At 46.3% G+C, this 21,715-nt stretch overlaps 4 protein-coding genes across 4 annotated transcripts; 1 reads left to right on the forward strand and 3 right to left on the reverse strand.

Moving 5' to 3' along the window:
- Positions 1–3,072: 3,072 nt before the first annotated feature.
- On the reverse strand, positions 3,073–3,624 carry TGAM01_v208467 (hypothetical protein; the record flags this gene model as incomplete). Its single annotated transcript, XM_024550341.1, has 2 exons — positions 3,073–3,149; positions 3,210–3,624. 2 exons carry the CDS (start codon positions 3,622–3,624, stop codon positions 3,073–3,075), a joined length of 492 nt encoding a protein of 163 aa, XP_024404896.1.
- Positions 3,625–4,265: 641 nt separating this feature from the next.
- TGAM01_v208468 (major facilitator superfamily transporter) lies at positions 4,266–6,158 on the forward strand (the record flags this gene model as incomplete). Its single annotated transcript, XM_018806623.1, has 5 exons — positions 4,266–4,577; positions 4,625–4,865; positions 4,929–4,997; positions 5,069–5,515; positions 5,581–6,158. 5 exons carry the CDS (start codon positions 4,266–4,268, stop codon positions 6,156–6,158), a joined length of 1,647 nt encoding a protein of 548 aa, XP_018660093.1.
- A 7,505-nt stretch (positions 6,159–13,663) lies between these two features.
- TGAM01_v208469 (glycosylhydrolase 3-3) lies at positions 13,664–16,495 on the reverse strand (the record flags this gene model as incomplete). Its single annotated transcript, XM_018806624.1, has 5 exons — positions 13,664–13,888; positions 13,952–15,459; positions 15,510–15,646; positions 15,707–16,103; positions 16,165–16,495. 5 exons carry the CDS (start codon positions 16,493–16,495, stop codon positions 13,664–13,666), a joined length of 2,598 nt encoding a protein of 865 aa, XP_018660094.1.
- A 3,383-nt stretch (positions 16,496–19,878) lies between these two features.
- Positions 19,879–20,944, reverse strand: TGAM01_v208470 (hypothetical protein; the record flags this gene model as incomplete). Its single annotated transcript, XM_018806625.1, has 3 exons — positions 19,879–19,981; positions 20,035–20,616; positions 20,670–20,944. 3 exons carry the CDS (start codon positions 20,942–20,944, stop codon positions 19,879–19,881), a joined length of 960 nt encoding a protein of 319 aa, XP_018660095.1.
- Between the last annotated feature and the right edge of the window lie 771 nt (positions 20,945–21,715).

Below are 21,715 nucleotides of genomic sequence, written 5' to 3' on the forward strand. Positions count from 1 at the left end.
CCCTCTCACGCTGCCCATAACCATTACCCACCACATGCTGGGCTGCTCATCGTTGGATCGATTATCGTCTGACTCATTCGCAACAAAAGCTCAACTCCGCCATTAATATCGTCGCTAAGGCATAAGTGTTCCCCATTTTCATCTTTCATAGTCGTGTGTTTGTCCGCTGTGTTTCTTGTCACACACACATTGGACGAGCCGATGTACTACGGATGCTAGGTCCGACCAAGCAGTCACTATCCGCAACCTAGCAGTTGCTCCACGTCGTAATAATGGCAGCCGCGGAAACTGAGAATACAGAAGCTCTTTTGCTCCCAACACGTGCATTGGAGTCATACGGATACGGTCGGCCAAAGGATCCACAAATTCCTTCTACAAGAAAAACAGGCTGGAGCGGGCCTGCTCGCTTGTTGAACTGAAGCAGTTGAGGACGCTCAAGATTCTAGAGGTTGAAATGGAATCCGAAAATATCACTTACTTCAGAAAAGAAGGCTAAACACGGCACTGTTACGTCCATTGCCGGAACCAGCGATGAGTTGTGCCGTGTTAGGCTCAGAGCAAATATTGCGAGTCTGGTTTAAGGAGGGGAAATTGAACAGTCCGCTCAAAAACGAAAGTGGAGATAATCTCATTGTCCTCGCTATCGAGAGCAACAATGCTTAAGTTTGCGATTTATTGGTCAGACATGGAGCCGATCGCATGAGCGACTCCCGAAAGGTGAGCCGTCGTGACAGCATTGCTCAGGCTCAAGGCAGGGAGGGGTGCGTCCCAAATGCCACTCTTCCAAGGTAGAGCCTTATTTCCTGATCAGGGCTACCAAGCTCGACGATATTGGAATCAATCGAGAGCTACTTCAGCGCGGTGTTGACTTCTCGCAGGGCTATCAAAAAATAAGCCATGGGTTGCCTCTCGTCCTCGCGGTCGGAAAGTTCCACGCGGATCTAGTGGCACTCCTACACAAGTATGTCGATAATGTGCCCTGATGGGAGTACCATGGCATCATAATGATGCGCTGTCTAGGAATTCTTTAAAATCGAGCACGATTCTGCTGCTGCACCGCTGCTGCTGTAAATCGCGTGTAAGGATTGCGAAGAACAGCCACAAATTTGAAACAGCTAATCGACTGGGGCGCCAGCCTTAATGCCACCAATATAGACGGACTGCGTTACATGTCTGCATTGATCTATATAGCGACTGTAAATATCTGTGGGAAGAGTCCGCGGGGAGGTCATTTTTGCTCTTAGACCACGGCGCAGATCAGAACGCCGCGGACTAGAATAGCACGCTGCTATTCGTGCCTGCGTGCTTAGATGCTTTTGTGCCAGCACCTATTCTCACAGTGCTCATCTTCACAGGAGCCGGTTTGAACAAGGCTGCGGGAGCCAAACATCACTTCATGATCCCGCTAATCGCCGCCGAATTTTGCCTCGTCTATAATGACAAAGCTGACGATGAGCTACATTAGACAAAATTCTGTGAAAATCAACGGCCTAGACAGTGATAACAGAAGCCTCTCCGTAGAAAAGCACCCGCGAAGCTCATGGCAAAGGTGTCAGACAGAGCCGACATTTTGGCAGCGCTGTTAGCCAAAGCGACAGGCATCTAGAGCTCTATGATGTATTCCACCGAGCTGGTGCCAGGCACTCGGATGAGCACATTAACCGACTTAGAGTACCACAATAATGCTGCAATTGTATTCAATAGCCTGACCTCTCTCCTTACGACGTAGTGAACGCGATGCTGCCATTGGCAGTTTCATCTTGTGCTCATCTCTTAGCTATCCAGCATTTTAGTTATCAAGGGAATGCGATGTCTATCACATACCACATACTGTACTGGCTGTCTTGGATTACACTCCAATGCATCTTTTCTAGCCCGCGTCAGACGCGTCAGATTCCTATTTCGGTGGACTCTCCTTCGTCTTCATTTATCACAACAATTCCCTCTTCGGCTTCCAAATTTCCTGGTTTAATTATATCTCTATTAGAGCTTAAGCTTGAGTCTAGGTCATGACAGAAAGCAAGAGCCTGGTAGTACACCCCCATCAAAGTCACAAGCACAGGCACAGGAGCAAACATCCCATGGCCTAGTCTGACCCAGTCTCCCCAGGGATGTAGGGTTATCAAATTTGTAGCTTCCACAGCTGTGGCCATGATATAAAATACTAAATACTAAGAGAGATAGACTCTGGGATTTTCTTTTATTATAGCAGGCCGTCGTCTCCCGTTGGTTTCTAAAAGTCAATATCTAGTCGCCATGGCCTTGCGTGCAAAACCTCTTTCATGCACGGGCTAGGATACGGATCTTCTCACAGTACCGCCTTGATTCAGCCATGGCGATTTAGCTCACCAAGTGAGCATAACACCGGAAACTCGTGCAGTTTTCAGAGTTATAGCTGTACTTGTAACAGTCTTTTAAGTCGCCGCGATCGAAATTGTTTCTCAAACCTTTAGAATATCACATTCTCGCCCGGCTGCTCCCCACGGCCGATGGTAGCAATATACTGAAGGGCGAGACAAAGCTTGTCTCGTAGATCAAGAGTCGCTGGAGAACGGCGGAAGGGGATTGCTTTAAATGCTGTGCTTTGGACACGACTGACGATGTATGTAACATATTACGGATGGAGCGAGATGAGATCATCTCGCCTTGCTGTGCTGCTTGCCATGGCCTCTAGCGCGTGAAGGAGTCTGAGACTTTGCGATCGCGGTCTATATGGGCTAAGAAACCGAAGGAGTGCGATGATTAAACATGAAAAAAGGAGGAGGCCCTGTCCACGAAGAGTTGCATGCAATATCACAAACACAAAGCAGGCAAGCAAGTAGTGAGAGGAGGAGTGATGGGGGCAGTTGCGAGGGAAGCATGGCGAAATTTTAGTAAAACAAGAATGCTATCTCTAGAAAGTAGAACTACCTACCTATATGTTCCTAGCTTATTAAAATAAAAAATTTGTGTATTTAGTTATTCACGTTATAAGTATTGCATAGGATATGTTCATTATAATAGTTATAATAGTAGTATGTTTTGTTGTAATAAATTCCAAGTAAAACTTTTTGTAAAACATTCGACGTATTCTTACACTTGTACTTCTTTTTCCCTTCTCTTTTTGCGTAAGACAATGATTGCTACCACACCTAGAATTGACAGCCCAGCTAATACTAAAAGTTAGCGTCAACCTTGGCTGGGAGGTCATATTCTCAAGGAAGTTGTACCTACTGCTCCTACTATACCAATGAAAACACCGCTTTGTCCCGATATTGTCGCAGTTGATCTTTTAGCAAATATTGTGGCGGGAGTGGATGCTGCGTTTGCTTCGGCGATATTCCACTTCGGCGCCTGAGGATCAACCGCTGACGTTCCCAAGTCAGGAATTGCGAGGGCCGGTGCCGCTGTTGCAGTTACTGCCACAGTCACTGGATTTGCGCTCACGGTTAAAGGCATAGTGACAATGTTCGTAGATGACGGTGTAGTGACTGTTGTAATCAATGCTATAGCACTGTTCCGTTCTACCAGTTTCGCCAGAGACAATGCTACAAATGCGTGAGCAGGTAAGAAGGATACGCCCAGGATAGTTGTTGTTGTAACTACTCTCCACGTCTTTTGCCACCTGTCCTCTTTATATAACATGTGGAAATCTTGGATAAAGAGTAGAACCTTGAAAGTCTCCGTCCTGGTCGATCTTATGCCAGTAAGGTGACCCCTGGTGGAGCTTGAACCACCATCAGGGGTTGCCAAGACGCGCCCACTTTCTCTTTGCCCTGGTTCCGATGCGCAAATTGGTACTCTACCTATCTAAAGACTCCACAAGCAAGGAAGATTCATCCAGCTTACAGTATCATCGGGATTACGCAAGATAGCTGGAGATCTAGCGAGTCTAAGCCCCGGAGGCGGGCGGTACGAGAGCTCCACGGCAAGGGCTTTTGCATTATCAAGCGCCATCGGTACAGTATGTACTTCACCATCAAGGTTTTCGAGGTCATCAACAAATCTTACTTCGTAGCATGTCAGTGTTTCATCGCTTGGCATTACATCTAGCACCCTGTTGATACAAGAGAGACATCAAGAACGTTGTATACATTAATACAACGTTATGCAAACTATAAACATTGAAAGCGGTTCTTTTGTTTTTGCTTAATGCTTTGCCATCCGTGCTTTTGCTCAACATACCCTTGCCTCTCCTTTAAATACCAGGCAGTCTCGCTCTCCCGCGTTCCCTCGATTCTGCTCAGAGTAGGACCCTCATCTATATGACTTGATCGAGAATCGACATGGACCAGAAGGACAACTGCAAACCTGAGAAAGATGTCTCGCCTCAGCTGACCATCGTTGACTTGAGTGAAGACAGAGCAAGTCCAAACGCCACAGACGCACCTGGAATACTGTGTGTCTCTTCAGATGCAATAGCTCCGGCAGCAAAAGTAGAAGAAACGGGGGCCGTTCCGGGCATTGAATTGGGACAGCCATATCATGTATTCTCGAAGGGCCGAAAAAGGTTACTCGTGGGCGTCATCGGAGTCGCAGGACTGTTCTCGGGCTTGTCGTCAAATATCTACTTCCCATCACTAGACGCAATCGCAAAGGTAAGTCAATTGCGTGCATCTTTCGGACATTGCTGACGAGAGAGCAGGATCTCAATGTTAGCATCGACGCCGTTTCCCTGACCATCACATCGTACCTCATCATTCAAGGCGTGTCGCCATTGCTTTGGGGTTCGCTATCGGATACGGTGGGACGGCGGCCTATTTATATCGCTTCTTTCACGGTCTATATTATTTCCAACATTGTGCTTAGCCTTTCTCCCAATTTCGCCATTCTTTTGGCCTTTAGAGGCCTGCAAGCGGCAGGTAGCGCCTCAACTGTAAGCATTGGTAAGTTCTCTGTGATCTACTTGGCTCTCTTAACAGCATCATTGACACTCTACCAATTCAAAGGGAATGGCGTTATTCAAGATATCGCTGCACCATCCGAAAGAGGAGCTTATATCAGCTTCTATCAGGCCAGTAAGTACAGTATCATCACCTGGACAAGCATAAATACAATCAACAAAGCTCACGCGAAGTTCACTTAACAGTCCGTAACTTCAGCATCGCTATTGGTCCAGTTTTAGGTGGCGTCTTAGCGAACACCTTCGGCTTCCGGTCCATCTTCATTTTTCTCGCCATACTTTCCTCACTAGTTATCATAATGGTCATTCTCTTTCTGCCTGAGACACTGCGTACCATTGCTGGCAACGGCTCCCTGCGGCTCTCTGGTATTTACAAGCCACTCGTTGCGAGGTTCACTGCGGAGCAACCATACATGCAAGACCCTGATGAAACGGTACAGCGAAGGAAAGTGACTCTCATAACGTTCATCGAGCCTCTAAGGCTTCTGGCGGAGAAGGATATCGTCCTGAATCTGCTGTTTGGGGGCGTTGTGTATGCCATTTGGAGTATGGTGACATCTAGTACCACAAACCTTTTCAAGTCACGCTTTGGCCTCAACGAGCTTCTCCTTGGCCTAGCTTACCTACCCAACGGTAAATTTATCTTTCCGCGAACAGTCCACTGCTCTAACCTTGGCTAATCGATACTTCTCTTACAGGTTGCGGCACCATCGCCGGCTCTGCTATGATTGGCAAACTCATGACGCGCGACTATAAAGCAGCCGAGGTGGCCTACAAACTTGCGCACAATCTACCACCCTCGTATAAAGTACCGGCCAAGGATATCCCAGCCGATTTTCCCATCGAGCACGCACGTCTACGGCACCTGCCGTGGATCGCAAGCCTCTTTACTGTATCCACCGCCGCGTATGGCTTTTCACTCGCATACCCGTCTATAACGTCCAAGCCCGGGTGGATCGCGGTGCCGCTAGCTTTGCAGTTTCTAATTGCCGCGATGAGCAATGCCGTCTTCGCGCTCAACCAGACGCTTGTGTCGGACTTGTGTCCCGGCAAAGGCGCTAGCAGTACAGCCATTAACAACCTGGTACGGTGCGGACTTGGCGCCGTTGGAGTTGCGTTTGTCGAGAATATGATTACCAACATCGGGTCCGCGTGGGCCTTTCTAGGTTTAGCATTAATCACTGTAGCAATGGCACCATTTGCTGCAGTCAACTGGTACTGGGGTCAACAATGGCGAGCTGCAAGAACAAAAAGGAAGGCCAAGACCGAGGAGTAGAAGATACGCAAAAGTTCGATCCCTTGCTAGTTTCGATGATACATTAGAATGACAGGAATAAAACATGGTTCAAAACGGGAAATTGTGGGCTTGCTTGTCATCTTCATCCTACCGTCTTTAAGGCTTGTCTTTTTTTAAAATAAGCATAAATAGATCTAGAGAAAGAAGGTGGAGCACAAATGTCACTGGAGTCAAGATAACAATGGGCAGGGATTCCGCTAGACAGTCGCTGGGGTCCATCTTTCCACCGAGTACGGAGTATCCAATTCTTGGCAGCTTTGTGTGCAGTCTCACCGTGCAATTAGGCAGTTACATCACAGCGGCCATATTGTGGATAAAGGTAAACGCCAGGATGATAAACATCGCGACGCCGAGTGCTACATAACAGAACTCCTCCACTTCTAAGCCCGAGCTTGCCACCAACCTACTAGGTAGAACCTAGCGTGAACATATGTGTCGTAGCCCAGAGCAATGCTAGTTCAAGAGTGCTAATTCTGTCTCTATCAACTTTACCAGTGGTATCCGGTATAAAGGTTGCAGAGAATTAAGACAAAAAAAAGGCATTCTATCCAACAGCTACAAGAAATCCCGATGTCGCCTCATTTACTACCAAACCCAGCGATTACTTTGTTAGGCAATTTTGTAGCAATAACAAGGATGATATTGCCGAAGAGAAAACCGGAATTTCCGATGGTAACAGTGCCATTCATCTTAGCGCATGATAAGACAGAGCGAAAGATATGGGTATGTACCAAGCAGTTTGTGAAAAAGGAAGGGCAAGAACATCATTAGCTTACAAACCAGGATAATACGCCCAGCTGAGGAATAGAGTCCCTTCCTATGTAAGTGCTTGTACTTTTATCAGTAGGTGAATATTCGTGCTGCGGTCCCAGTCCTTTTGCAAGCGACTTGATACAGCCAAGAAGCCAAGAACTAGGCATCTGATACAATATGCCGCTAGATTGCGCGGCCTCCGGTCTGCCCTTGTAGCGCGAGTGCATCTGCCGGAAGTGATCGACGCTATCATTATCCGCTGCTATCTTTGTCGCTGTCATCTCGGAAGTCTTCCGGTGCGATAAGTCATTCCCCTGCAGGTCGCCCACCCTATTTTACACACGCATGTTGCGAAAAGCAAACTGGGCATAACTCTATACTATATATATACCAGCCAAAGCTGTGAAACAGTCCTTTGGTAGTTAAATAGCTCTTTAGTTAAGTCTAGTGTATCGCAAAAAGGACTCACAGGCTAGCTGTAATTCCAAAATGTTCTAATATTGATATCTGAGGGCATTTATAATAGCGGAGACGGCTGTTCCAGATTAATGTCCGCCTTATATCCAGATGTAGCTGTACCATGTCTTAATCTCTCTTCGGCCACTGCTTGTTAGAATTAGGTAGATCTACTACATCTACAACGTTGTCGTGGCTCTCGCTTGCGGTCTTTGACATCCCAGGTATTTATAGAAAGACATGGGATTATCAAAGGCAGAGTTTCAACAACCACATTTTGTAACAATAGCCGGGCCATGTCTGTGTTGCTCCGGTACATTGCATGAACGAGTAGCGGTATGAAGACCCACGGGCTTGTCTTTCCGATGTGGAACCCAGTCCCCCGAATCGTATCATGTCTCGCTGCGGCATGAACGATCATCGTCCTCAAGTTGCAGCACGCGCCATTTACCGGCATGCTTTTAATAATCGCATTGAGTATACTGCTAGGGAGCTAGAATTATAGCTATGCTTGAGTGAGCCCAGCTAAATTTGCTCACCAGGGCTTCGGCAGTTCTCAGAGACCCTCTTATCACAGCGCTCATCCAAATGAGATCAGCCTCGCTGCGGGCAATGTTTACAATTACTCATTTGCCGAGAAGAAGTCCTATTAATTCAACATCTCATGATTTACAATCCACTGTGGCGTTAATTTGCGAAACCGTAACCGCTTGATCCAATCGTTTCATACTGCGGAAATCGCGAGTACATCTGTGTGCGCTCAGTAAAGAGCCGCCTCAAGGATATGATGCCTCTTTGGGATTACGCTGGCTGGATTGCTGAGCCGAGTTGTACCTATAGGTGATTTTATGTGGAAGTGCTGAAAGGTTGCCTTTTCACGAGATCTCTCAATCTGGCGTTATTCTTGCGATGCCATTGTAAAATTGAGATGCATGAGATCGTTTTCTAATATGAGCTCCGAGTTATGATGACCTTCAATAAGTGTTGTGAAGTTTTCCGATGGATGAGAACAGTTAACTAAGATATAGAATGATTTGCGGTTATGGAATATAAGCTTTGCTTTCAGCAAAGGCCGGTATTTACCATTAAGGTTGCATTTCCACTCTCTTCCTTATCTTGTTTTCTGCGAGGCTTCGATAATTTATTCTTTACTATTTTAGTTCCATCGGTAAAGGCATCGTGTGAGTGCTATAGGAATGCAAACTCACCCAAACAAGGTCACAATTGTATATCATACCAAGTTATCTTGGGGCTTTTCCAGCCATTTCAAGTAATTTGATGATAGATCGCCTGCAGACAAAACCAGTTAGCCATGAACTCCATTGATTACCCTCAGTAGATATCCCTGCCATAATAGCAATCTTCAGTAGGTGTGAGCCAGAAGCGAATTAAAGACAGTTAGAACTGTTTGCGCCGCGATAAGAATAATAACGGCTGGGTATGTATTGATACAAAATTCTGTATTGATAAACGAGACTTTGTGCCCATGCCAATCGCAGGTGGTAAAACGCATCCGGCATTGCATCCTGACAACTATAGTTGCAATTTTGACCAGTCTTGCGCGTCTTGGCGCCACCCTAACCATTGCGACATCTGATCACAAAGTCGGAATAGCCATATGGGTAGGTGTCATCGCTTTGACATCTTGTTGTTCTTTGGTACCGGGATCAGGGATCTGTCCAACTGTAGTAGTACAGCAGGCTGATTGATAACTAGATCTACAGCTTGCGGTGATGCTGTCAACATTCGCTTCGTCATTATTGCAGCCGCCTTTGCATTTGCCGTTGTTATGGAAGCCTCTTCATAGTATGTCTGCTGATGCCGGGCAGCAAAGACCTTGCTCCTCTTTTGAACCAAGAGTACATTCGGTTGCATCCACCATGACGTGCGATATCATCGCCGCGAGTGATTCGTGTAAAGTCGTTAGTGGCAAAAATCGCCAAAGTTGGCAAACTGGCAGCACTGCTATTGACTGTTTCCACTCCCTCCAGATGGCTTCTGATTTACAACGACAGTGACGCCTTTCCGCTTCTCTACGTTCAAAGGATTGCCCAGAGCGGCCGCAAGATTATTAGAGTAGGAGTGAGAACTGTTGTCCTAATTAACTGACCGGACTAAAACACCACCGAGACATGGTGTTCTCATCATTAACATGTCGAAATACACCCATTGATCTAATTTTTACTTAACGGTTTTGACAGCTGGATCTTTTTGAATAGCTGTTGTTAAGTCATTGTCGTTAACTGTAGCAGTATTCTCGTTACTCAGCAGTATTCCAACTTAGCCACTGCAGAGCCCTGCAACCCCAGCTGAGGGGTATAGGTAACCTGGCTTGGTATATGAAGAAATCTGAAAGGTATATCTGCGGCCGTAGAAGGCAAGATCCATGTTCACTTTGGAAGGCTTGATCCCGTTACGCCGGAGCGAACCAAGAGCCGTTTCAATCTCTGTAAGGTTGATATCAGCACGCAGATAAGCACCAGTCCATTGGTTGCCAACATCCCAGGTTCCTTGAAGGTCATAACTCAGTCTCTATCGATTTTCTTATTGCAGGGCTCACACTAATACAAGTATACTTATAGATTACATAGCTTCATTTCCCGATGTTGATGATATTACGCAGCTTCCATAAGGCTATATTCGTCCGTACTGAAGCATCAACTGATCATAACTGTTACAAGGCAACACTTACACAGATCTCTACGTACGGCGATAAATTTGAGTCGATGCTTGGTTATGTTGCTGGAATATGCCAATTGGACACACATAGCCGTGGTGTTACTGAAGTGTTCAATACCACGGCGAAGGATGGCGTTACCGATGCCTGCGTCTCTAGCAATTACTACGCGACGAAGCAAGATGACACATGCGGCTCTATTGCCTTGTCTCACAGGCGTCTGCTGCTTTTCTCTATCACATCTATGATAATAATAATAACCTAATATTCATCGCATCTGGTGCCAAGCTTTATCTACCATCTGTCCTTTATCACGATGCTCATCTCGAATTGCAGCAACATCCGACAGGTCCTTATTAAGGAATAGCCGTCTGCATGATACCTCAAAGGGGTACATGCAGCGGTCAACTCTTCCTGTCTGCATCGGAGTATGATAACAGGAAATTACGTCGTTGTTGGTTATCCTCGTCGAAAGGAAGTGTCACCCGCATTAGTTCGGACCAGCTTTCTAATTCCACCAATATAGAACAAATTTGGGTGGACGCCTAGGCTGCATTGAACACCTAGTGTTGCGTTGCGACCAACAGCATGTTTGCATGGAGTTGCTTGTAGGCCTAGATATGTGTTCCATCAAAAATCACACCTTGCATTAGCCCCAATAGACCCCCCTGCCATCTACAATATTTTCAGCTCAGCTACTGTGCTCCATCATGGCAAGGTAAGGGATTATTATGGCTTGATGGCTGCCTGCGGAGACGCCTTTGCTGGACTTCCATGGATCTTTTATTATTTAGTGGAGGGATTCTTCCTTTTCTATAGGTGACACGTGCCAGCTCCTGAATCGTCCTCCCAGTCATAATTACACCTGTACACTCCAGCGCTATGTTTCAACACGCGGACCTAATGCGATAGAAGAGAAGGAGACATCTACCACCTTACTAATACTCACCTTGTGAGTAGTTTGATAGCGTGTCGCCAGTCATATCCTTGTGTTCAACAAAAGCGCTGTAACTCTGCAGTGCAAGAAACACATATCGGCAAGATGACTGAAAAGTCGTCTCGTATCTCGGCGTCGCTGTATACCGGATTTGATAGTCTTGACATAGACCACGATGGATACCCGCCTCTGCCTCTCTATAGGTTTGTTGATGAGAACGGCAACATCTTATTTGAGACTCATGGTCGTCGACTGTTGCGCGCAATCCTTGTGATCAACGATGTTGATGCATCGGCTCATTATATTACAAAATACCTGAAGTAGCATATACCAGAGATATCTTCTGTCTGGCGACTGCTCTCGGGGGTGTGGATGTGCTAAGAGCGCTCTTGCAACATTACTCTTCGAATACAAACACGATACAGCCTCCTATTAAACGAGGCTTTTTGTTTCTCCACACTGCGTGTGAGCATTGTCGCGCTGACATAGTCCGTCTTCCCTTAGAGGACTACCTAGAATACACCGACATTCACGCAAGAGCTGAGAAAGATATTTCGGCCATATTGGCGGCTGCAAATGGTCGGGTTTCAATATCGAGAATGAGGCTTCACGCCGCGACAAAATAATGCACATGCTACTTGATAGAGGTGCATCGGTGGAAGATTTTAGCCAATGGCTGAAGTTTCCTACAGAAGTGAAAATAGAACAAGAGTAGCCGACAGAGAATGTTTTGACACTTGCTGTTCCTTGGGCGAGCCCAGGCTTGATCAAACGTCTCATCGACAAAGGCGCTGACCCAAATCAGGGGACTTATACATACAGCACGAGCGATCGTGCCGCCACTATTGAAAAAGTCACAACTTTCGGAATCACAGCCTTGTTCGTTGCTAGTATATATTGGAACGTTGAGGTCGTTCAAATACTGCTTGAGTACTATAAAGGTGGCGATGGTGCTGCAGAGCTGGTTTCGCGGTGCGACAGCTATGGAAGCCTTCCGCTTCATTGGGCAGCTGGTGGAAGTAAAGAAGGGTTTCACCCCAGCTTAATTGAAAAATCCCGAGTTCAATAAGAGGGCAGTGAAAACACTCAAGTTACTGATGGAAAGCAATACTGAGATTGTCAATGCCCAAGATCATGACGGAGAAACGCCGCTGCATTATGCTGCACACAGCTTTGGCCGCTTGACAGTCACCTACAAAGTCGTCTTTCAGTATTTGCTCGACAATGGCGCTGATGCGAGTAATCAAAACCGAGAAGGGAGAACACCATTTCAGTTCTTATGTGACCGATTCGACGACGGCACGCCTCACGAAGCAGCGACTATGAGCTTGCTTTTTACAGGAAGTGAAAATCTATTTCACACTGATGCAAGCGGCAATACATGTTTGCACAAACTGGCATCGCACTGGGATCGCGTCGAGGCCGTCAAGTTTCTCTTAAACCGAGGGGCTAATGTAGCCATAAAAAATCTAAAAGGAAACACACCGCTTCATAAAGCAGCGATCGGGAATTTCAGTCGGCGTCTACTACCTCGAAGGAAACTACAGAAGGAATTCAATGGAATGATGAAGACTCTGTTAGAGGCTGGCGGTGACAAGGTGATGAACTTGAAGAACACTGCTGGCAAGACAGCGATGGAAATATTTGAAGAGATTTGGATTAAGAGATCAAATATTACTATTCCCGGCAGAGATGATTTGTATTCCCGCGGATTTGCAATAGGTAGAGGGAAGAGTCCAATTCATCCTGTAGGTATATCTTTGAGCAGACGCAGATAACAGTAACATAGCTTGCCATATACCTTTCCGTAGCTACTAATCAGAGAACACGTCTCACAAGCAAGTTCAGCTCCCAAACAGAAGACGCGTTTAGGGAGGATTCTGTGGCAGCTATGGTACTCTTCGGTTTCTCTGATGCATTTGCAAGCTATAAGCAGCGTAAGCACAACTTGTGCTCGTCCAGGGTTGTAGTACAAATCTCCAAAAGCTAAAATTACCAAAGCTTTTGGCTTGTCCATGCTCGTGACCAGTACTCATTGTGGAATGCCAACAGCGACTCAATTGACCTGGTCATGTTAATTGTCACTTACGGAGGCCAGACTCATCTGAGTGGCCAAGATCTACCCAGTGGGGATCATCGAATGCTAAATAGTCATTACCATCTTCCACCAGTTTTCTTCAGTCTATATAACTTGTCTTCTTGGGCTCTCTGTGTGCGTTCGTATCTCAAGAATGCCTTCTAGAACCAGCATCCCATATTCCCTCTACGCTCTCTCGAAGTAACCGAGTCGTTCCCTTGACTAGCGAGACTCAGTAGACCGAATGCCCTAGTCACTACTAACATACACGATTTATAGCGCAAGCTCTGTAAATCTTTTCTTTTATGAGAAAGTAGCGAGCGTTTCGGTTAGGGACGTCTTCTTGGATGACACATAGAGCATGTATTCGACTTTCAACGCAACATAGCGCTCAAAAATCGATCGCATGTTTCAACTCGTTGAGCGAAAATAATTCTGTAGAGGGATAGGTTAGACCAAATTTAGAATTAATTCAATTAGCTGGCTTTGTAATTATAGATAAATTTTATCATTATTACCAAATTCAGACCGACTTCTAGTTTTGCCCAAACATCTCCAATGTCTCTCTTATGGCCTTACAATGCCTAAGGAAGGATTTGGCTCAAAGGCAAAGTCCTTGAGGAGCTTCCCACGTAGACAGTCTTGGGATAGTTAGAGATGAACCAGTTCTGGCTTGATGTGTCCCAGTTGCTCAGGTCACGCCTGGTCAACTGGAATGTGACGGTGGCAGCTCGACCAGGAAGAATCTGAATGTCATCAAATCCTCGCAGAACACGGACGGGATCAGTAGGGCCACCCAGGCTCACATACTAGGACAAATAGTTAGCAATTTTGCAATGACAGATATCTGTGGTGACTTGTAAGATACTTACTAGTTGCGGAATTTCGGTACCCACGACCTTTCCAGTGTTTTCGATTTGAGCTGTGACAGTATACAGAACGTCGTACAGACGAGGGTTTCCTCCAGGAGCACCACCAGCTGCGGCGACCTTCTGTGGCGACCCATCCTGAGAGTTTGGAGGGACGTCTTCGGGCTGCCCTTCAGGAACAGGACCCTCGAGGTATGGGTAGACGTAGAGGTGAATTGGATCAATATTCTTGGGGAACTCGTTTTTCGCAGGATTCTTGTTGATAGTTCCAAATGTGGGTGCTGATGGCGTCTTGCCCTTATTAGGAGTATAATTGCGGACCTTGTGCTTGACAATCTTGAGGTCAGAATAGGTGAAAGTAGTGTAACTGAGGCCAAAACCGAACTCGTAGCTTGGTTCAATACCAGCGGCATCAAAGTGACGATAGTCAATGAAGGTTCCCTCAGTATACGGTATTTGCACAGGATCTTCGGCAGTTGTGTAAATGACATCGGTACCCCAGTCAGAACGTTGCTTGCCCCAGGTAAAGACAGACTTGGCCTGGGGGTTAACCTTGCCGTAAAGAACGTCGGTGATGGAGTTACCGGACTCTTGGCCTGGGAGACCAGCCCAGAGAATGGCAGTGACATTAGGGTTGTTCTTGTAGGCCTCCACGATAATAGGTCCTACAGTATGCATGACAACGATGGTATTTGGGTTGTGCTGTGCAACCAGTGAGACCACTGCGTCGCCATTACCCCAGGCAGTGAGGTTGTTTCGATCGCCCTGATTGCCGTCGACAGTGATGTAACCTTCGCCACTATCGGCGTTGACAAATACAATAGCAGCATCAACACCTGAAGCTGCCTTGATGATAGCGTTTGTATCAAAGTTGTTGCTCACATTCCTGAAGCTGGTCTTGTCTTGCTGCGCCTGGGCGGCAAGAGCTGTGACGGGACTGATCAAGTATGGGAAGTTGGCAGTACCGCTTCCCCAACCCATAGCGAGGGTCCAGATAGGGTAGCCATTCTTGACGTTGGAGCAGCCTCGGTCGCTGCATGCATTGGGGCCCGCTGGGTTATCATGGGCGTCGTTTCCAATGACGGCAATGCTCTTGAGTTTCTTCAAAGGGAGCGCCTTCTTCGTGTTCTTGAGGAGAACAGTTGAGGCGCCTCCAATCTGGCGAATGAGGTTTGCATGATCAGCTTGTACGTTAACATGCTGGTTGATAGTCGTTTGTCCCTTGCTTGGATCCTGCGCATAGATGGGCCCAGTGGTCTCCAAACTCCATGAATCGAAGTTGACTGGCACTTTGGTAACGTCACGGCCAATCTTGTAATAAGAAGTCATGATTCGCACGACCATGTCGTCGAGTCTCCACTGGGGAACGGTTCCATTGATAACAGCGGCAGTAAGATTGCTTCCCCAGTAAGTGTCGCCAGACGCAAGACCCTGATCTCCAGCCATAGTCTGATCAAGGCCAGCCAGGGCACTGGCGACACCAGACTGCTGTGCCCACCAATCACTCATGACTAAGATGTGTAAGTCTTTGCATCGATCAGAAAGCACTAGCCCAACTCACCAAAACCCTGGAAACCCAGTTCCTCTTTGAGAATGTAATTCAGCATGTAACTGTTCTGGCATGCGTAGCTGTTATTGACCTGGTTGTAGGAGCACATAATGGACCCTACTCCAGCGCGAACAGCATCCGCAAAGGGCCTGATGAGAGAGAAAAACAGTCAATAACTACCCAATATTCTCGGTGGAAGTTGGTCTTACCAGAGATACAGCTCGTGAAGGGTAACGTCATCGATATTGGAGGATTCGGCTTGCTTGTTGTTCTGTCCGTTTGATAACGCGGAAGCACCGCCTTGACGGTAATGTTCCTGCTCGTTACCGATGAAATGCTTGGCACAGGCAATTACACCAGAATCTTGAATTCCCTGAACCGTCTGGGCCATACCAACTCCCGTGAGCACCGGGTCAGGGCTGAAGCCTTCCCAATTTCGACCGCCCTCAGGTGTACGGCCAATAGGTCCTGCCACAGGTCCCAATTGAGTATCTACACCCTTTCCGCGATGCTCAGCTCCCATAGCCGCACCTCGAGCGTACATCAGGCTCCGACTCCAGGTTGCCGCCACATTCATTCCGGCTGGGAAGGCGGAGTTTTCATCCGCTAAAAGATATCGCCTTAGAATTGTTCTCACAAAGGCCAATTGGTTAGGGACTGATCTTACTGTCACGAACACCAAGGGGAGAGTCTTGGTTGCATAGACCAGGAAATTTAAGTCGAGGAATTGATCCAGTGTTTCCCACGCATCTTCCCCCCTCCCATCCTACACCAGTAGTGAGGTTGACCTTCTCCAGAAGAGTGAGTTGGCTAACAAACTCAACAGCCTTATCATAAGCCTGTGCCCAAGTTCGACCGCTGGTCGGAACGGGAGAAGGGTCGTCCCAGTTAAAGTCAGCGTTGATCCATGGTGAAGGATACTTGGGCGGGGAAGTCGCTTGTCCAGAGGCAACGCCTGCCAGCAGAGTGCCAGCGGCGATGATGGAGTTTGGCAACATGGCTGAGGCTTGGTCACCAATTGATTGTGCCAAGAGGAAGACGCTTGGCACTGATGCTACCGAAAGCTTCTTCTCACATCTGAGACACGAGCTGAATATATACCCCTGAATAATGGAGTGATTCCAGTGAAGGTATGGTTACATGCCGAACAGCCGTGCAAATGATGTTACCCTAGCTGTCAGCTTCTACGACCAGGAGCCTAGGAGTCCAGCCGTGTTTTGCACATCTTCTTTCAATGGTATCGATGGTAATCGGACCGATGGTCTTGATAAACACGCCAAAATCATACATTGAGACGGGCAAACCAGATACTACACACCTGTGGCGAACGGTTACAGGCGAGCTTCCGCGCGCTCTACTTCAAGCTCTACCCTTTTTCTACAAGTCACAACATACCTATACAGCTAGACAGCAGTTTGGCTTGTCAGTATACCCCAGTTTGCAAGGTAGTTGTTTAGTAAATTACGTGCATCCAATATTTCAGCCACTAGGATGTATGCAGAAGGAGAGATATTATTAGTGGATGTTTTGAACTTGGTTTGTCCGATTGTTGAACCAGTTCAGGGATTATACACAGCAAGTTTACAAAGGGTCTCCGAAATAAGGCCGGGGATAAAGTGATACTGCCGAGCTACTGAGCAAAAAGATACTGCGGGGTAGTTGGGGAATAAGGAGCGCTATGTAAGAATTGAGATTGGTTCCTTGCTAGGAACTGCTAGTCTACTAGGTAGACCAAGACCAAGGGTTTTTATGAGGGTCAGAATCTGGGGAAATTGGTTCACAAGCGGAGCGCAACCCCGGGGAGCAAAGCGCCCACAATAAAGCACCAAATTACGACAGCTGCATCATTAGCGAGCATGGCACACACACGGAGAGAGATTCTGCCATTATCCGATCACTGAAAAAAGCACGAAGATTTGCCCGATGATAAAATATACTAGAGCCAGCTGTCCCAATGAGTGGATCTTGAATATTATTGCCAATGCTCTACTACGTCTGGACCTATTTATTGAAGAAGTCTATGGTGTATGTTAATAATAGATACACATAATAAATAATACTCCCCTGGTTTGAACTTGGCTTGATAATAGTAGCTTGACTTGTCATTTGGTTATTGACTTGCTAGTTTTGCTGTGTCTACCAATAGTCAATGAAAATGAGGGCAGTCCACTGCATATGACTTGATCGATGACCGCGACGTTTCATTAAGCGGCCATCCACCGACAGGCGAGAAATGACTTCTGATCTTTAAACACTTTATGTATCATTCTGGATTTCATGGTCCCGGAAATCCTTTTACTTAGAGTCGCCGACGTAAAGCGTATGTCAGGTGATAAGGCCCACTCAACCACGCATTTGCATTGATCAGATACTGTTATAACAAAAGCAAAGTTTCGGAAGATCTTACGTATTATTGTTGGTTCATCTGTAATAATCTGATGTGTTGTTCAAATTATCTGCCATTTGACTTGTTGTTGCCCCCGTCATTACAACTCATTGTCCCTATCATTAGACGAAATGGCCAAAAGTAAAATGAATCGAAACCTTACGCTAGAGAATTAGCAGGCTTAATCACAGGCATTGAAATGGAATCTCAAGAAAAAGAGACAAAGCGAGTTTACCTAGCCATAAACACAAACTCAAAAGCCACCCGCCCACTTCGCTTGTGCTGTCTTCTTGGTATTTTGTTGTCTAGGCTCTTCGGTTAAGAAAGCTTGCTACGCGCAAAACATAAAGTACTCGTGTTACTTTACTAGGCTCAAGTCGGTCCATATTACCCCTATTTGACTCTCCGATCTTCCCAAAACATTCGAGTTGTTTGTGGGCTGTTCTAACCTTTTCTGTCTGCCATGGATGGTTTCGTCGCTTGTGGGCCTTCGAACTAACGAGCTGCCGATATGCAGGTACAATTGACTCGTAACCCCAAAGAATAGTAATACGGATCAATCGGGAAAGCATCCAAAGACCCTAGTGTAGCAAAGCATGCTAGTAAGATCGAGATACTAGGCCCCATGTCGTTACTCGATACACTGAATTGCTCGGTATAGGTTATCAAAGATGTTGATCAAGAGCATATACCACAGTTCTCTGTTATAATTCTGCCGGGAATAGCCAGAAATCTTTTTCAATTTCCCATTTACATAGAATTTTTATTAAAACCTAAAAAGTTAGGCTCGTAGATAGACCTCCAAGCAGCAGTTTGGTAAAGAATTGGGATTTAAGAAGGGAGGTTTCATAAAGGTTAGAAAAGACAGTATCGCAAACATGTAGATGAGATGTCGTGTGAGATAAGACGGTTTTATTGTTTTTGTAGACGATGCATCAAAGGTACTAGTGGCCAGTTGAGCGCATGCCTTGGGCTACGGTAACTGCCTCTTATTGCCTGAGGTGAGGCTTAGTACATGAGAATATGACAGGTATTTGCAACCTTCTAGCGACACCGTTCGTAATCATTTGATCATCCGACTGCTCAGCCAAGAGTGTGATAATACGCTCAAAGTTGAAGGAGCCCTCTTTCAACTACAAGTAGAACTTCGCTATTTATTGTGTTCAGTCTCACATATCGGTATATTTTGGTTGACGGAACACTGGCTGCAGTAGGACATATTGCCTGTCTATGCGATAACTTCATGGAGAAGAGATTTCCTTGAGAGGGGTAGGTTGAATTATAATGGTAGCTGATGGCTCCTTGCTTACGGGTTACTTCGCCCTAATTTCATGTCCTTACGAACCCGCGAGCCTCCAATCCGATCGCTCGTTTCCGAATAAGCTCTCCAATCATAATATGAACCTGCTATTGTAACTGCTTAACTTCAATTTCTAGTTTACTAGGCAGTATTACAGGCCGTGTAAATGCATTTGAGTAGTTTGTGAGTTGAAGGGGTTCAATCTAAAAGGTAGGCAAATGATTGCCTCTGTTTTAAAAGAGAACCTGGGTGGAGTACCTTGGACCTTGGCGCATTTATATAGGGCGTTTGTAAGTTTACTTATAGATTTTCCAGATATACTAAGAATATATACTTATAGTACTGGTTATTACAGCTCCGCATACCTAATGCCCGCTAAGGCTTTATAATACATTGAACCTCTACACTCACCTATGATAATCAATCTAGGTTGAATCTTACTTTCTTCCGCTCGTGAGATGTAGGAGGAAGTATTCCTTTACTGTATGTAACTAACCTAGTCGCCTAATATAGGCTGCTTTATATAGCACACTAAAATGGTATCCCGACATGAACGCACAGCCTATTCGTAAGATGTCTCCGTAATGATTTGCAAGTGTAACATATGTAGCCTATTATATACCAGCTGCTACCTACTAACTCGCCAAGTCACCTTGCTTGCGAAATCTCTTCTCTTTATTCCTAACTTTTCTGCCTTATAAGCATTGAGAGTAATACGGGTTCGAGTACGTGCATGTCGAACCAGAAGCGCATACAGTCGGTCCGCTCCAACCTTGGCCTCCACACTGGCCGTATTTACTGCAAAGGGTATTAGCAAGCTTTCTCTCTTCTTACATCGGAAAGATACTTACGTCTGTGTAGCACCCGCAGAACTTGTTGCCCTTGACGTTGTTGGCGGAATGGTAGTGCTTGGCTTTGTGGTGGTGCCAGGGTTGGAGGTTGTGCTATGCGCAGTCGACGTTGGTCTAACTGAAGTGGTTCCAGATGATGCGGGACCGCCACATCCTACGCGGCTCGTCTCAATCGCGACGTCGTCGAACCAGACCGTGTTAATGTCTCCGCTGTAGGCCTCCCAGCCAAAGTAGACGCCAGTGATGTCAGGTACATATGTGGCTCTTGTCCAGCCAGCGTCATTCGAGTTATTGGCATTCGGCCCCGCGGTCATACCCGTGATGAGGTTGCTGTTCAGCCAGGTTTGGATAGTCCCGTCAGTGCCCAGGTAGTATTCGAAGCACTGGAACGAGCCGGTAGGCAGATCGACGGAAGATGCAATGCCTTGCGGAGACAAATCCGGAAGAGTAGCATCGTCAGATTCGCGGTTATAATCGAGAACTTCGCTTTGACCACCAATGCGGAGGTGTTTACCGCCTTGAGCGGTGTCTGGCATAACAATGAATGTGACGTGGTCGCTGTTGAGAGCAGTCTCAAGCTGACTACAATGCTTATTCAGTACGAATATGTTCAAGTCTAGCATGAGAGTACTTACACCCAGGCTCTGACGTATACATCACCAGTTGGCACCTGGGTAGTGCCAAAGAAGATATGTCCGCAATAGCCATTTGGGCCACCAACGACCTTGATGGAATTGCTGCCACTATGGGCTACTGTGGTGTCGAGACTAACAGTTCCCCCCTGGTTGCAATCGGGTGCGTAGGTGGGCCATGTGCTCTGGTCCCACCCATCTTCAAAATCGTCCGAGATTTGCGCGATAGAGAGAGACGAGAAAGCCGCAAGGGCTAGTAGAGAAGCCTGGCGTACCATGTTTACACACAAGGCCTTGGTAAGGACCAAAGGTGCTATGGATGTAAGTATTGTTAGGTGAATTGGGTCTGGATTTCTTATTAGCGTACCCAGGTATTTATTTAAGGAAGTCTCATAGAGCAATACCTAGATATATGGCAATGCTCTTCCTCTGTGCCTAGTATTGTCGACTTATTCCGGACTTGCTAAATGGCAATTTGATCAAAGCAACGTTCTATCCCCTCAATAGTGGTTTAGAACCTATGTTTAGTATTGAGCCGCCTTGCCTATATAGATCCGAACTTAACCCCTTGCATGTTTGCGGCTAAAGTAAAACAGGTAAAATATTTTTGCCTAATACTTTAACATAGCTAATATATCACAAGTCATAATTGTAAAACTAGCACACCAAACAATTTTTCTGCATCAACAAGGGAGAAACTAGTCAACTTACTATTGGCAGTGTTAATATCACAGGATCACTAGGTACATAGGTAAAGAACAAATCTTATCTTAAGGCTCTATTGGTAGATATTGATGCATCAGGTAGATAAAGCGAGTACGGTAGTTGTGAGAATTTTTCCGCCAGAAGGTAAAACAGATGTACTTCCAATTTTAATTCAATTTCATTGGCTGCTTATCTTCGCTAATATAGATGAGTGCCATTCTGTAAGTTCTTTGTACAGTTGGCCGGTTGCATTCTCTGCCTCATTTGGTACTCCTAGAAAAGATCACTGGACTATCCCGAGAACACAATTGTTCGATCCCAGGAAGAGCTTGTTCCGAAGAACT

The sequence above is a fragment of the Trichoderma gamsii genome, assembly GCF_001481775.2.
Source record: "Trichoderma gamsii strain T6085 chromosome Unknown Scaffold_36.2, whole genome shotgun sequence".
Taxonomy (NCBI): domain Eukaryota; kingdom Fungi; phylum Ascomycota; class Sordariomycetes; order Hypocreales; family Hypocreaceae; genus Trichoderma; species Trichoderma gamsii.